Source organism: Mustela erminea, chromosome 10 (assembly GCF_009829155.1).
Source record: "Mustela erminea isolate mMusErm1 chromosome 10, mMusErm1.Pri, whole genome shotgun sequence".
NCBI lineage: Eukaryota > Metazoa > Chordata > Mammalia > Carnivora > Mustelidae > Mustela > Mustela erminea.
Genome location: NC_045623.1, coordinates 2185253 through 2202558, shown reverse-complemented (window position 1 = coordinate 2202558; position 17306 = coordinate 2185253). Strand labels below are relative to the sequence as shown.

Genomic DNA, 17306 nt, shown 5'->3' with positions numbered 1-17306 from the left:
GCGGTTAAAAGCCTCTGCCTTCGGCTCAGGTCATGATCCCAGGGTCCTGAGATCGCACCCCGCGTCGGGCGCTCTGCTCAGTACGGAGCCTGCTTCCCTTCCTCTCTCTCTGCCTGCCTATCTGCCTACTTGTGATCTCTGTAAAATAAATAAATAAATTCTTTAAAAAATATATATATGTATGTATATATATTTTTTCATTCATTCTCTGGACTTGAGGAGGACATAATCAAATAGGAACTACAGCTATACACGGGCAGGCAGTGCTTTTGGGATCTTTCTACCTTAATTTAAACCCTAAGACTGGCTGGATCATAAACAGAATAAGATGAAGTTAGTCCAGCTTGCCATAGTACACTGAATTTAACGATCACTGTTCACTTTCTTCAACTTGGAAGGTTCACACTGCAAAGCCAGTTGTCTGAGGCAACAAGTTTGTCTGTCTCTCTCTCTCTCTCCCCCTCTCCCTCCATTCCTTCTTTCCTTCCTTTCATACTATTTAGGGGTTCCATTTTTACTCCTCAACAGATTTTATGTATTTCTTTATATGCTTCTTTACCCATTAATTCATCTAATTCTGAAGGATTACTGAGTGTTACCTTGATCAGCCAACCATCTTCATAAAAGGATTTGTTGACAAGTCCTGGATTTTCTGCAATTAATTTCAGTGACTTCTCCTGATGGTGGAGAATAGAGTTCACTAGCAGCTTCCACACTTTCCAAAGGACCAAACTCTTCTTGTTTGTTCAATTTTGTCCCACCTTTAAGGAGACTACATTAAACAACATCTCCCAAAGCTTCCTGTGCAAAACTGCTGAATCTCATTGTTCTGATACCACTTTCTGTTGTTACCCATTCATGGGCAGAGCCCATGCAATCAGACAGCACCTGCCCTCAGGCTCCAGGGCTGGGGCAAGCAGGGCTCAGTGGGCTTAGAGGCTCTGCACTGCTCTTAGCACCATTGAGTTTCAAGTTTCAGTCCTCTTGAGATCCTCTTTGCTTAGTAAGAACCCAACAGAAAAAAATATGGGTGAGGAAAGTATAAAACTTCTGTCAGGGATCTAATTTTGTTTCTCTGGATTCTGTAGGTCAAAGTTTCAAAATTCAGCTTCAAAATAATTTCTAATATGTAAATGCTGAAAATTCATGTCATGTCATTTTTCTCTCTAGCCTCATGACTTAATCCTATGTAATAAATGCCAGATGATGATAACTGATAAATTCTTTTCTCTCATTTTCTTAAACAGGCCCCATGGCCAATGTGGGGCTTGAACTCACCACCCTGAGATTAAGTCCTGTGCTCTATTAAATGAGCCAGCCAGGTGCCCTGTAACTGATAAAATCTTACAATGAGCACAATCCACTGCAGGGAAAGCAATTCTATTAACATCTGGGCTCTGTATTCAATAGCAAAACCAAAATCCCAGAATATCAGATATCCCAGATATAAGAGATCTCCATTTTGTTGGTTCCTTAGATCCCCACCTTAAGGCTTTGAAATGGTAACATCTCATCCTATGTAGGATGTGAATATTAAAAAGTTTTCATTTTCTGACAGGAATTATGTTACTGAACACACAGAGGAGAATCTCCTTATATAATGCAAAAGTTACTAGAAAATAAAAATAGAATGGTGACATTTTGGCAATATCATCCAAGTTCAGCTTCCAAAAGTCAAATAGATGCTGTCCTGTTCCCTTTATTGATCTGGATGAAACTTCAATGTACATTATGACCAACAAATTGTTTCTAACACCATCCTGCTATTTAATCTTATTTTTACCTGAAAATTCATCTTTAAAAAAAAAAAAAACAACACTGGGTGCCTGGGTGGCTCAGTGGGTTAAGCCTCTGCCTTGGGCTCAGGTCATGGTCTCAGAGTCCTGGGATCAAGGCCCGAATCAGGCTCTCTGCTCAGCAGGGAGTCTGCTTCCCCCGCTCTCTGCCTACTTGCGATCTCTCTCTCCTATCAAATAAATAAATAAAATCTTTTTTTAAAAAAGTCTCAAAACAGCAACAACAACATTGCCATTCTTAAGCTGCGTATAAAGTAAAAGGAGATACAGCACTCTTAGTTCACTTCTGTGAGATCCTTAACTCGGATTTTTCCCTAATGCTGAAGTATTTAGGCTCCTTCCTGGAAATAAAAAAGCACAAAGGCCACAATATGCTCTTCAATAACTTAGGTTTCTTGTGTGTTCGTGCATGCATGTGTATGTGTATTCTCCCACAAGATGGATCATAAATGGTCTGTTTTTTTTTTCTTTATGTAGACCTCAGGTGTACAGAACTAGATTAATCATAATCCCTGGATCATAACGCAGTCTCATTATGGCAAGCTCTTTGTTTGGAAATTTAATTAGTTACTTTAACCTTGTCAAAAGTAAACTATAAATAAGACCCTGACAATAATTTCTAACCATAATCTCTGCCACCTTTATCCCCTCCTCTCCCTGCTTCCCTGACCCTCAAAATTAACATATTCAATCACGTTCATCATTCCTTTGCTTTTCTTTTTATAGTATTTTCCTGTATCTATTAGTAATCCTTACATTTTTATTTTTTATATTAATTTTTAAAGGATATTTTAGTTTTAATGGAATATTACAAAAAGAAAGAAAGCTTGCTGTTTGCAAGGATATGGATGGAACTAGAGGGTAGGTTATTATGCTAAGCAAAATAAGTCAGAGAAAGACAAATACCATATGAATTCACTCACATGCAGAATTTAAGAAACAAAACAGATGAACATAGGGGAAAGGATGGAAAAATAAGATGAAAATTGAGAGAGGCAAACTGTAAGACACCAAACTCTAGGAAACAGAGGGTTGCTGGAGGGGAAGTGGTGGAGGGAGGGATAATTGAGTGACAGGCACTAAGGAGGACTATTGATGTAATGAGCACTGGGTGTTATATGCAACTGATGAATCACTAAATTCTACCTCTGAAATAACAAAAAAAGGGGGGGTATTTTAGTTTTATAAAAAGGTTATCATGCAGAGTGAGATCTTTTCATGGCTTATTTTTTTCCCTAGTCTCATCTACAATGTTACATACCTTTGTGGTTTATTCTGCTGTATATAACAATTTGTTGTTTTGCTTTTTAAATATCTGTTATCCCACTGATGGGCACTTGGGTTGTTTCTGGGTTTTGGCTATCGTGAACAAATACTGCTATGAATTTGTATACATACCCCCTGCTGTACATATATAAAAGATTCTCTTGGGTATGCTAAGAGTAGAACTGTAAGGTTATGAAGTATGTGAATAATCAACCTAAATAGATAATGCCAGACGGTAAGCTAAAGTGGTTAGTTACATCAACTTATACTCCTCTCAGTAAAACATAAAAAGATCCTCTTATTTCTTGCCAATGGGGAATGGGTATGAAAAGATTTCTCACTGTGGTCCTAATTCACATTTCTCTAATGTTTCATCTAATGATGTTTATCATCTCTTCACACATTTATTGGCCATGTGAGTGTTCTCTTCTGTAAAATACACATTCATATATTTTGCCCAGTGTTAGGCTGAGTTTTTGTGCTTTTCTCACTGATTTGTAGAGTTCATTATAAGTCCTTGACATAGGATTTTTCATGTGTGTATATTCTAACTTCTCCTACTGTGTCATTTGTCTTTTCACTTTATTATGTAACTTGATTTTTTAAAAATGTCTGTTTTATGAAGTCCAATTTATCAGTATTCTTATAATCACTGCTTTCTGTGTTAAACTCTGCTATACCCAGGACCAAAAACTCTTTGCTATACCTATTCACCTATACCTTCTATTAACAGCTTTTAATTTTTTTGTTATTTAAATCCTTAATTGAACTAGAATCAAATTTTCTAAATAGTATGAAGCAAGGTTCCACTGGTATTTATTTTAAAATCAAGAATATTAAAAATCAAGTTTTAATTACCTATAAATAAAAATATTCTGTTTTTATAGGATAATCTGGGAACTTCTAAATAGTCTGGAATTAACCTCTTACAATAAACACCTAGAAAACTGGGCAAAACATAGGAAATGACTATTTTTAGACACTAGACAACCAGCAACTAAGAACTGTAATCCCTGAGAAAAGGGAAATAAACAAGATGACCTCTACCATAACCTAGGCTTTTTTAGGTTCTGGTTTCTCCTGAAATGGGGGTCAGACGGGGCATCCAGTGAAGTTGGGGCATCCAACTTCACTGAGTTGTGGAGACAGAAACTAGAGTTCAGGGAGGCCAAAGCAGCTAGGATTTGTAGGACAGAGTACACAAGAGGGGGGAGCAAAAGAGAGACAGAGCTCTAGAAATCCCCTTGATTTTGTATAGGATCCCCTTGAATTCTGGCCAAATAGCAATTTGAGGAAAGAACTATCACCAGGGTAAGCTGTAAAAATAATTTACTAGAGTTCAAAGAGCATCTGTAATCTTTTGACTTCCCTCCAGCCAGAACAGAGAGACCTCCCTTGAATCTCCATGATATTCAAAAGAACTCAAAAGGGCCATGCTTTAGGAGTAGAGCTAAATTAGCTCTAGAGTATAAAAGCTACTCTAGGCTTACCCTGAAAGAGCTTAAAAACCTGAAAAAGGATCAAAGTAATGTATAAGGAACTTAACTGCATGCCAGCAGAAAGAAAGAAAGAAAGAAAGAAAAGAACAGAACCCATCATTCTTTAAAGGAATATAACAAAATCTAACATACTGTCACATTAAATTAAAAGGTGCAAAACCCCATCAAAAATTACTAGACATATGAAGAAGCATGAAAATTTGATCTAAAACCAGAAGAAAACTCAATCAATAGAAACAGACTCAGATATAACAGAAACAAGTAGTAGCAGACAAATACATTAAGTAGCTATCATTGGCTGCTTCTGTTTAAGATTTAGGAAGTAAATCTTAAATAAGTAATACTGCTCTAGATATAAGAGATTTCCCATGCACTTGGAAGTCTTCTTCATGCACCTCTTGTGCTCACAAGAAAGACCAGATTCAGAGCAGGACACTAGAAATGGGCTACTGTGGCAGCTTAGGCATGACAGAGGTGCTTAGCAAAAAAAACCACAATGCCCCACCTACATCCCCTAAACCCTTATCTTCTATCATTAAGCAAAAGCCTTAAGCCCTTGGGGGGATAGCCAGCATATTCTCTCATTCAGAGGGCACTGGCAAAGATCCACTGCTTCTGGGGAAAAACTAAAATGAAAAACCCTTTACTCCTTACTCCTGGTGAGAGGCAGGAAACCATCTTAGACCCAAATTCCTATACTGATACTAAGTAGAGCTCTGCTACAGCTAGAGAAGGGACAAGAAACTCTTCCAAGACTAACCACAGATACAAGGCAGAGTTTAGCTATGATAAGGAAGAAGGGCAGAAAAACTAAAAAAGTCTCGCTCCCAAGATACAGGCATAGACCCTGTCTGAGACAGAAGTTGGACCAGATAACACAGAACTCCCACTATAAATCTAGCCTAAATAAAAAGCACGAGCAGTCTGTCAGAGGGGGATAGGCAAAGGTAGAGAGAACTTGTCTGTGGTATAGGCAACGCAGGGGAAGCTAAAAGTTGAGAGGGCAGGGAGAGCAGAACACAGAAAAACAGAACTTCTGACCCCAGCCCGTACTCTAAGCACAAAGCAGCCTATATTATTAGAGAGATTCGAAGCCTATGGAACAATAAAGGTACCAAAAGCCAAAACAACACCCAAACTGAGCCTGACTGACTCAATCCCCTGATGAAGACATGTGCTTATTTTCAGGTTCAAATATTATTTACGTCAGTCTCTATTTTTTTCTACACATGATACGTGGTACTCAATCATGTATTACAGGGCAAAAAAGTAAGAAAGAAAAAACACTTATGGCAAGAGATAAGGCAATCTCAGAGATAGCTAAATGTCAAAACTATCAGGCACCTTAAATAACTATGATTCATACATTAAAAGATGTCATGGAAAAGGCAGACAACATGTGTAAATAGATGGGGAATTTCAGGGGAAATGATAGAAATAAAAACATGGTATCAGAGAAGAAGAATTTCTCTGACAAGCTCAATAGTAGGCTGGACACAGCTGAGGAAATAATCAGTGAACTTGAATACAGGGTAACAAAAACAATCTAAAGCAAAAAAAGAAAAAAAAAAGGAAGGAAGAAAGAAAAAGAAAACAATAGAACATCCAAAAGCTTAGGACAGTATCAAACAGTCTAGCATACAAGTAATTGGATCTCAGAAGGACAAGACAAAAAGAACACAGCTAAAGAAATATTTAATGACATACTGGCTGACAATTTTTGAAAAATAGTAAGATATCAAACCACAAATCTATAAAATTTAGAAAACCCAAGCAGGATAAACACCAAGAAAGACTTAACTTTGAAGTTAAAAAACTCTGACGGTAACTGTAAGGGGTTAAAACATTACATCTTAGAGAAGAACAAAAGCTGAAATAATCAGGTCTCTCACTTGTCATCAGACACTATTCAGGCCAGTATATACAGGAGTCACATTTTTAAGATTTTTTTTTTTTTTTGACAGATCACAAGGAGGCAGAGAGACAGGCAGAGAGAGAGAGGGGGAAGCAGGGTCCCTGCTAAGCAGAGAGCCTGACGTGGGGCTCAATCCTAGGATCCCAGGATCATGATCCCAGCCGAAGGCAGAGGCTTTAACCCGCTGAGCCACCCAGTTGCCCCAGGGGTCACATTTTTAAAGTACTGAAAGAAAAAAACCCATCAACTCAGAATCTTACACCAGGTAAAAATATCTTTCAAACATAAAGGTGAAATAAAGACTTTTTCAGACCAACTAAAACTAAGAAAATTCATTGCCAGAAGATCTGCACTATAAGAACATTAAAGAAAATTATTTAGACAGAAGGAAAAAGATATCAGATGGAAACTGAATTTATACAAATGAATGAGGGATACCATAAATGGTAAATACGTAATTAAATTATTATAAAAGAGCTCTTTCCTGGGGCGCCTGAGTGCCTCAGTCGTTTATAAGCATCTGCCTTCAGCTCAGGTCATGATCCTAGAGTCCTGGGATTGAGCTCCAGGCATCGGGGACCCTGCTCAGCAGGAAGCCTGATTCTCCCTCCCACTACCCCAACTTGTGTTCCCTCTCTTGCTGTCTCTCTGTCAAATAAATAAACCTTAAAAAAAAAAAAAAAAAAAAAAACACACTCCCTGCTGAACAGGGAGGACCCTTTCCTTATTTTTCATTTCTTGAATTATCTAAAGCAAAGATAACAAAGTAACATGGAATTTATAACACATATAGAAGTAAAATGTATGACAACAACAGCACAAAGGATGACAGAAGGAAATGATATATACGGTTGTAAACGTCTTTTATTATACGAGAAGTAATACTGAATTATTTAAAGGTAGTACTTATAAAGATATATATTAAAAACCTGGAACAACACACATACTCAAAACAGCATTATTCACAACAACCAAAAAGTAGAAATGACCCAAATGACCATCAACTGAAGAAGAGATAAATTAAATGTGGCATTTCCAAACAATGGAATGTTACTTGGCCGATACATGCTACAACATGGATAAACCCTAGAACACATATGATTTTCATTTATGTGGAAAGTCCAGAATAGGCAAACCTATAGAGATAGAAAGATCTATAGGGAGATGAGAGATAGGGAGGATGCTGCCTTTCTGAGAGGATGAAAATGTTCTAAAACTAACTGTGGTAATGGCTCTGTGAACTAAGAACCACTGAATTATATACACTTAAGTTGTACAATTGCTGGTATGTAAATCACATCTTAATAAAGTTATTACAAAAACAGAGAGTTAAAACTATAAAAGCTTTACAAAAAAACAAAAGATTTGTGTCCTTCTGTTAGGCAACTGTCTTAGAATATGAATTATCCATAAATGAACAAAACAGACAAACTCAACTTCATCAAAATTTAAAACTTCTGTTCTTTGAAAGATACTGCTAAAAATAAAAAGAATGTCCTTCAACGGATGAATGGATAAAGATGTGGTCCATATATACAATGGAGTATGACTCAGCCATCAGAAAGGATGAATACCTACCATTTGCATCAAAATGGATGGAACTGGAGGGGATTATACTAAGTGAAATAAGTCAAGCAGAGAAAGACAATCATCATACGGTTTCACTCCTATGTGGAACAAAAGGAATAGCACAGAGGACCACAGGGGAAGAGAGGAAAACTGCATGGGAGGAAATCAGAGACAAACCATGAGAGACTCTGGACTCTGGGAACTTAAGGGTCACAGAAGGGAGAGGGGTTGGGGGATAGGGTAACCAGGTGATGAGTATTAAGGAGACACGTGGGGGTGATGAACACTGGGTGTTATACACAACTAATCAAATGTTGAACACTACATCAAAAACAAATGATGTACTATATGCTGGTTAATTGAACATATGACAAAAAATTTTAAAAATAAAAATAAAGAGTGCCTGGGTGGCTTAGTTGGGTTAAGCGACTGCCTTCGGCCCAGGTCATGATCCTGAAGTCCCACGATCAAGCCCGTATAAGCCTCCCTGTTCAGCAGGGAGTGTGTTTCTCCCTCTGACCCTACCCCCTCTCATGCTTTCTCTCAAATAAATAAAATCTTTTAAATAAATAAAAATTTTTAAAAAGGCAAGCCACAGCCTGGGAAAAATACTTTACAAAACACCTCTCTGATAAAGGACTCCAAATACATAAAGAGCTCTTAGCAACAAAATAAGAAGATAAGGGGCGCCTGGGTGGCTCAGTGGGTTGAGCCACTGCCTTCAGCTCCGGTCATGATCTCAGGGTCCTGGGATCGAGTCCCGCATCGGGCTCTCTGCTCAGTGGGAAGCCTGCTTCCCTTCCTCTCTCTGCCTGCTTCTCTGCCTACTTGTGATCTCTGTCTGTCAAATAAATAAATAAAATCTTTTAAAAAAAGAAGATAAAAAACTTAAGTTTTAAAATGGGAGGTGGGGCGCCTGGGTGGCTCAGTGGATTAAAGCCTCTGCCTTCGGCTCAGGTCATGACCTCAGGGTCCTGGGATGGAGCCCCGCATCGGGCTCTCTGCTCAGTGGGAAGCCTGCTTCCTCCTCTCTCTCTGCCGGCCTCTCTGCCTACTTGTGATCTATCAAATAAATAAATAAAATATTTTTAAAAAAATAAAAATAAAAATAAAATGGGAGGAGCGCCTGGGTAGCTGAGGTCATGATCTCAGGGTCCTGGGATGGAGCACTGTGATCAGCTCCATGCTCAGTGATAAGTCCACTTCTCCCTCTTCCTCTACCCCTGCCCCCACTCGTTCTCTCATGTTCACTCTTTTTAATAAATAAAATCTTTTTTTTAAAGATGGGGGAAAAAGTTGAACAATTCAAGAATGAAAATGTAAGAATGGCCACTAAGGACATGAAAATAAGCTCCGGGGTGGTTCATGGGGTTAAGCATCTGCCTTTGGCTCAGGTCATGATCCCGGGGTCCTGGGATCAAGCCCCACACCCGGCTCCCTGATCAGCAGGGGAGTCTGCTTCTCCCTCTCCCTCCCCTCACTCCTGTTCCCTCTCCCTCCCCTCACTCCTGTTCCCTCTCTTGCTCCTCTCAAAAAAATAAATAAAATCTTTGGGGTGGAAAAAAAAAAGATTAGGGGCACCTGGGTGGCCCAGTCAGTTAAGCATCTGACTTCTGCTCAGGTCATGATCCTGGGGTCCTGGGATTGAGCCTTGCATGGGTTTCCCTGCTCAGTGGGGAGTCTGCTTGTCCTTCTCCCTGTCCCCCTCTCTCTCTCCGCCCCCCAACTTGTGCTCACGCTCTCCCTCAAATAGATAAATAAAAACTTCAAAGGAGGGCACCTGGGTGGCTCAGTAAGTTAAAGCCTCTGCCTTCGGCTCAAGTCAAGTCATGATCCCAGGGTCCTGGGATCAAGTCCAGCATCGGGCTCTCTGCACAGCTTCCCCTTCTCTCTCTGCCTGCCTCTCTGCCTACTTGTGGTCTCTGTCCGTCAAATAAATAAATAAAATCTTAAAAAAAAAAAAAATTCAAAGGGAAAAAAAAGATTAAACTTTCATTTACAATATGACCGTGCAATTCCACTTCTAGCTACTCAAGAGAAATTAAAATATACATCTACATAAAGCCCCATATATTAAAGTTATTTCATGGTTTAGTCATAATAGCCCCAAACTGGAAACAACCCAAACATGCATCAAAAAGCCACTGGAAAAACAAATTATAGTAAATTTATTCAATTAAAAATTAACTGCAATTAAAAGGAACAAATTACTGATATATGCAACATGTATCAATCTTTTAAAAAAATGAACAAAATGAACAAAGCCAGATACCCAAAACTACTTATTATATGATTATATATATATATATATATATATATATAATATTATTATATGATTTCATTTATTTGACATTGAGAAAAGGCAAAATATACTAACAGGAAGCTCATCAGTGGCCGACAGGGGTGGTGTTATAAGGAGAGGACTGACTGCAAAGGGTTACCAGGGAACTTTCTGGGGTGGTGAAAATGTTCTGTATCTTGATTGTGATGATGGTGATTGTAAAACTATGTACATTTATCCAAACTCATGAAACTGAACATTTAACCTGGGTGAATGTTAATGTTGGTAAATTATGCTCAGTAATATCGATTTTCTTAAAACAGATAATTAGTAGTTTCATTCCTTTTCTAAAGTCTACAGAGGTTCCAAAGGTCTCAGGTAATTCCCAAAAGGTCTCAACATCGAATCTGCTCTACTTTTAGGAGCTGACCTTGATTTCTACTTTTTACATGCCTTGTGATTCAAAGTATAGTACCTCCAAAACACAAAACTCTAAACTTTGTGGTAAGGCTTTGAGAATCCGTAGACCAGGCTGACATAAACTGTGCTGTGCTATATGGATTACCATCACCAGCTAAATTAAAGATGCAGTTGAACACTATTTGATCCTTCTGAACTTTTCTGGCTTCTCTGCTTGCTTTTCTTATCTCTCCACTAAAAAGAATTTACCATAAATGTCCTGTGGCTCATTCCTACACAGGGAATAAATCCCAGTTTCAGAGACTACATCTTTAGTCAGCAGTTCACCTTGAAACACATATGGTCTGTTTGCCAATATCTAACAGAACACACTGCACTTTCTACAAAGAATAATGAATTTCTCATTATTTCAACACTCCCCAAATAATCAAAGGCAAATAAAGCATACCTCAATCAAGAGAAAAAATAAGTATATTGGGCTACCAGCCCCTATCAGGTTTTGAGGAACAAGCAAGGCACTCAAAAAAGGGGCTGGCACATATCACCCAGAACTCAAGATGGGCGTTCCTGCACATCTACAACAGTAACAGGTTGACAATATATAGAACAGTGCATGAGAACTGTAGTCAGAGTATACTTAGGACCTTGCGGAAAACCCAAGTTAATCATTCAACCAGGATCTCCAAAGAAAAGGAAAAAGAACAAGAGGTAGAAAGGAGTGCAGGGCATTTGTAGGTTCTGATGTGGACAAATTCTGTATTACCCAAATGTTTTAGAAAACACCATCTTCTGAAATTAACCTTGCTCTATAGTTCTACAGAGTCAACAATAAGTGAGAGACTGCTATTAGCAAAGATATATGGCAACCAATAAAAGAACAAACAAGTCAACGAAACCAACTTAAACATGTTTACAAAAGACCAGAATGCAAACTTAAAACTGTCTGGAAAGACAGTGGAATTATATTTAAACAGAAATAGAAATCCTCTCCATTACCGCACTTTACTCCCTGCAAAAATCATAATCAGTATCTTTTATTTATGTATGAACCCATCTTGCTGGTAGACAAACTAATCAAAGTTGTGGTGATTACTTCTAATGCTCTAATATATATCATAAATGACAAGATCGAGGGGAAATAAAAGCTAAATGTTTTGAGGATTGAGTTGAGCTGACACTCACCACAAACTTCTCACCATTCTGCTCCACATGTTTGTATGTGGGGACCGATATGGGTACTGCTTGCTTTTCTGTGTAATCATAAAATGATTGTCCCAACGAGTCGTCACTGGGATCTAGGTTATCTGCCTCATGTGGAGGTACAGATAACACTGTCAAGATCAATTCCTTCTCGCCTGCTCGGATCAGGTCCACCACCTGCTTGTGTGTCGCCCCCTCAACATTCACGCCGTTCCTAAGGGGAAAAAGGGAAAAAGAAATCCCATAAACCAGAAGGGTCCAAACACCTTGTAACTCCACCCTCCTGCCCCCACTGTCACGCAGTATGAACCATAAAATCAAGATTAATTTGGTTCCAGAAAAGCTGTTATTATTTTTATAGATCATACATGAAAAAGTATTTGTGAACTTATGGCAGGGAGAAAAAATGGAAACAGGTGAGAGGGCCTGCCCTTCCTCTATGCTAGAATCCCACACAGAGCTTCAGGAAAAGCACATGGTGAAGCTGCAGAGGAAACAAAGCTTTCAAAGCCAATTTCCTCATCCTAACCAAGCATGTATACAGTACATTCAAAACACCTTTTAATAATACTGCCATTTGAACTCTACTTAGTTCTTTTTAAACCTCCTAAAATTTCTGTAAGAAGAAATTTTTTTTACAAAATGCATTCCTTTAATTTGTAAAGACTCAAAAGTATGACTTAAAATAATTTTTTATATTTATATCTGATTCTATCCCGTAACTCCAAATCAGTCAATTTAATTTTCCTTTATACCAAGTTTCATCACCTTGGGAGTTAAGTGGTATATATTTTCATATAAATAATTTCTTTTATCACTTGGTTTTTAATAAAAAGGCAATTTTGAAATTTCATTATCTGAACCAACTTTTGTCCTCCCAATTACATCAATTATTCTCTCTTAGCATTCTATCTACTCTTCTTTCTGCTCTGTGCTATCTCACTTAAAGCCCTGTGTCATCAGTTCAAACTAAAAGAACCTACATCTAAAGTTATATAGTAAATCAACCTACTCATTCTCCTCCCTGCTTCATTGCATAAGAAGGCTGCAACTAGGAAAAGTACAAGGTTTGGAAGAACAATAATTTTGTCAAGAAAGATGCTGAGTGTCACAAAACTCACTCAGCAAAGTGAGTTTTGTGAACTACCTTTCTACGATGCTGACCCTGCCTGCTGTCTCAGCAAAAACCACAAGGCAGCTAGCTGAGCTGGAGGTTCCCTCCATGGCGATCTCCCAAGAGTTAAGAAATAGACACCTGGCCTTTACTCAGTGTGATAAAAGCTGATCTACAACCCTTTAGAGTTATGCTCTTTTTCAGTTCCAAACCATTAGGATTTTTCCTTCCTGAAAATGATGTTAAGTTTAGTAACAAGCTTTCCACAAACTTTCCAGTCACTGGAACTGTCTCTGTCAAAGTCTGGTATCTGAAACATCCATTTATATAAACAGAACAGGCAAGAGATCACCCTGCTAAACCTCCTTCCTTTTGGGTTTAACAATCTAATCAGTAAATTCAGCACTCTAGACCTTTCACAACCTAAAGTCTAACTTATACACACACAAAAATTCAGTAATTTTACAATTGGCTAGCTATAGAAAAAAATAAAAGCACCCCCTCCACTGATAGAAATTTGGGATTTTAAGATTTGGATCAGGTCAAACTAGTAATCAAAAAAATGATCAACTCTCATCACAGAGCCAGAGGGTAAAACAGAGAGAAAATGAGCTTTGAAGCTATGGGTTCAAATTTTTGGCCCTACCTTCAGTGCAGGCACTGGTCTTAACTAAGTCATTTAACCTTTCTTAGCATTGTTTTCTGCATCTGTAAAATGGGGACAATAATAAGCCCCTAAAAAGATTGTTGTGAGGATTACTGTAATGAAACATGTAACTCGCTAGGAACACCACCTGAATACTTGCACTAGAATGAAGTATTGTGGGGTTCCTGGGTGGCTCAGTGGATTAAGCCGCTGCCTTAACCTGCCTTTGGCTCAGGTCATGATCTCAGGGTCCTGGGATGGGCTCTCTGCTCAGCGGGGAGCCTGCTTCCCCCTCTCTCTCTGCCTGACTCTCTGCATACGTGTGATCTCTCTGTCAAATAAATAAATAAAATCTTTAAAAAAAAAGAACAAAGTATTGCATCGCTGTTGAAGAAATGTTGGTTGAAGAAGAAATGGAAACCTAAAGTTGGGAATTGTCAAAGGATTTCATCTAATCTTTAGCCTTATCAATAGTTCTACAAACATGTTTTGCTGGTAGAAAAAATTGAAAAGAGCAAAAATTTAGAAATCAACATAGAGAACTTCATCTACCCTTAGGAATTTTAGCTTATTCATGAATACCCTTACCAAAAATTTTTTTAACAAAGTAGGGAAAACTCACTTTAGAGACTGAACACCTTGGATACTAAAATAAGATTTTATGTTAGTATAAGCAATTTTATGAAACACACATTTATGAAAAAAGTTTAACTGTACTAAAATCTTATTTTTCAGCTCCCCATTTTTTTCTCCTTTAAGGGATCTTTAATCTGGGGTATTCTGTCAATAGGCTGGGGGTTGGTGAACACCTATATCATTTGTCTGTAAAACTATATTTGTGCATATATGTATTTTTCACCGTGAGTATGGAGTCCACTGCTTCCACTGGCTTTAAAAGTTCTTAACCTTTAAAAGTTCTTAACCAAAAAGGTGAAGAACTACTGCTTTCAATGCATATTGCCACCAACCATTCAGTTTTTACATTAAAATACACTTTTCCTGGGTCACTCAAAAAACAAGCCCTGAAAGTCATCTGGGAAAATTCAGTAGGGCTTATTCCAAGAGCCAGGGAGCAAGAGAGCTTGCTTACGTTTCAATTCTTTATCAGAAAGACCAAGCTTTAAATTGGCTATCATCCTAAAAACCTCTTTTAAAAAATTAAATAAAGGGGCGCCTGGGTGGCTCAGTTGGTTGGACGACTGCCTTCGGCTCAGGTCATGATCCCGGAGTCCCGGGATCGAGTCCCGCATCGGGCTCCCAGCTCCATGGGGAGTCTGCTTCGCTCTCTGACCTTCTCCTCGCTCATGCTCTCTCTCACTGTTTCTCTCTCAAATAAATAAATAAAATCTTTAAAAAAAAAAAAATTAAATAAATAAAGACAGGAACGAACTACCACTGTCACATTCTAAACACACTTGCTAATGTTTATTTGGTTCTACTAAAAATGGAAGGTTATACATTCCACAATTTAATACAAGGCTGGAAATTCCTTCATTCTTCAGAGAATGAAATGAGGTCAGTAAAAACCCCAGGATGTTTAATTTCAAAAAGGATCCTCCCTCCTCAAAAATTAAGAGGACTCTGCAATTATAAAAATGTTTATGATACCCTCTTTTCCACAAGAATGCCACCATATCAAGCTCAAAGTGTGGCCCAATTTGGACAATTCTAAAGACATAAATGTAAACTATAAATTCTGCAATAAAGGAAACTTCCAGCAGTTGACTTCTGGTTCAAAGCATGGGTTTTAGAGTCAGAGAGACTTGGCTTTGAGTAACACTTGTGCCATTTAACAGATGAGACACTGCTAAATTATTCAATCTCACTGAACCTCAGTTTCCTAACCCATAAAATTGTGCTAATAATACCTAGCTAACAGAATGAGAACTAAAATGAGATAAAGCTCTAGAAGACGGTAACTACTCAATAAATGACAGCTATTCCATGTGATAGTATTTGTATCAGTTGGGCAAGCAGGTTAGTAGCATTTTGGCCTCCTGATGACACAAATCTTTTCTATCACCAATCTCCCTTGCCTGTCTTCTGCCTTTGTAATAAAATGTAGCTGGAATTCATCTGAAAATAAATGATTGAGCTCTCAACCTACGCTGACTCATCACAAGAAGGGAATCACCTTCATAATATCACTGCATCAGAGAACCACCTAGTCCTATACCACACAAAAGTAATTACTGCCCAATGGGTCCCACTCATCTACGTTCTTCCACAAAGAAAGGGAACAGCTCAACCACACTATCAAAACATTTTCAGCAGGTATTTGATTAAACAAATTCAGCAAAATGTTAATTATAAAATTTAGGTGGTGGGTATGCAGGTATTCACTGTGCATTACCTTCAACTTTTCTGTACGCTTGAAATTTTTCATAATAAAGCATAAGGGAAAAAAAGGCTAGTAAAAATCTCCAACAATCCACAAATTTTGTTTCTCTGGGTAATCAGATATACCTACAATGTATACTTTGTGTTTTCAGCATTATAAAAATATACCTCATAATTTTAATAAAATTCTCATTTTTTACATAAGACCAAAATCTGGCCCAATCAGGCCTTTAGCTAGCTAAGGGGAGTGGCTTTATTTATTTATTTGACAGAAAAAGAGTGCACAATAGGCAGAGCAGCAGTCAGAGGGAGAAGGAGAAGCCGTTTTCCCACTGAGCAGGGAGCCCCATGCTAGGCTTGATCCCAGGACTCTGGGATCCTAACCTGAGCTGAAGGCAGATGCTTAACCAACTAGGCCACCCAGGTGCGTGGCTTTAGATAAGACTTCGGTTCAACTAAAGTAAGCCAACAGGGGAAATTGTAAAGCTAATATAAACACTCTGAAAAGCAAGGGGGAAAAGCTCTAAATAGTCGGGATTTGTAGAGGAAGGTGTACCTACTGAAGGAAGCTGTACATACTGAAACTAAATATGGATGGAAATATGACAGCGCCAATCACTAAATGTACCACAGCAAGGAGCCATTCTGTGTGGTAAACAGAATATGATCTTGACCTCCCACCCCTGTGACATTCACAAAAAGTAATTAAAGGGCAATTAGTCCCTTGGAGACAGACTGTAAAAAAAAAGACAATACATTCCTATAACTGCAAGCAATATGACATAGATTTCAATTATATTGATTAAAACACAGTGGCTACATGCCCACAAGAATGGTTAAAATAAAAAAGAGGATAAAACCAACTTTTGCCAAAGATATAGAAGAAATGGACTTCTCATACACTGCTAATGGAAGCACAAAGCAAAAACAATCTGGCAATTTCTTATAAACAACTGCTGTTGAATGTTCACTGAGGCTTTATTCGTTAACAGTCCAAAGCTAAAAACAGCCCAGTATCTACCAAAAGGTAAACAGATTTTTAAAAAAATTGTGGCACACTCATGCAATGAACTCTTAATTGGCAATAAAAAAGACCAAAACTACTGATATCCACAACAACATGGATGAATCTCAAAAACATAATGAGAAAAAGAAGTGAAACAGAAAAGGGTCTGTGACTGATTTGATTCCATCTATTTAACTACCAGAATAGGGAAAACTATTTTACAGTGGTAAAAATCATATCAGTGGTTATCTGCG

The 17306-nt window shown here is 38.1% G+C and overlaps 1 protein-coding gene across 1 annotated transcript in view; it reads right to left on the bottom strand.

Moving 5' to 3' along the window:
• Positions 1-17306, bottom strand: part of SNX27 (sorting nexin 27) — a 65244-nt gene that overhangs the window by 29044 nt on the left and 18894 nt on the right. The window contains exon 2 of the mRNA XM_032303647.1: positions 11929-12160. Within this exon, the coding sequence (XP_032159538.1) occupies positions 11929-12160 (232 nt within the window). The remainder of the gene's footprint in view (positions 1-11928; positions 12161-17306) is intronic.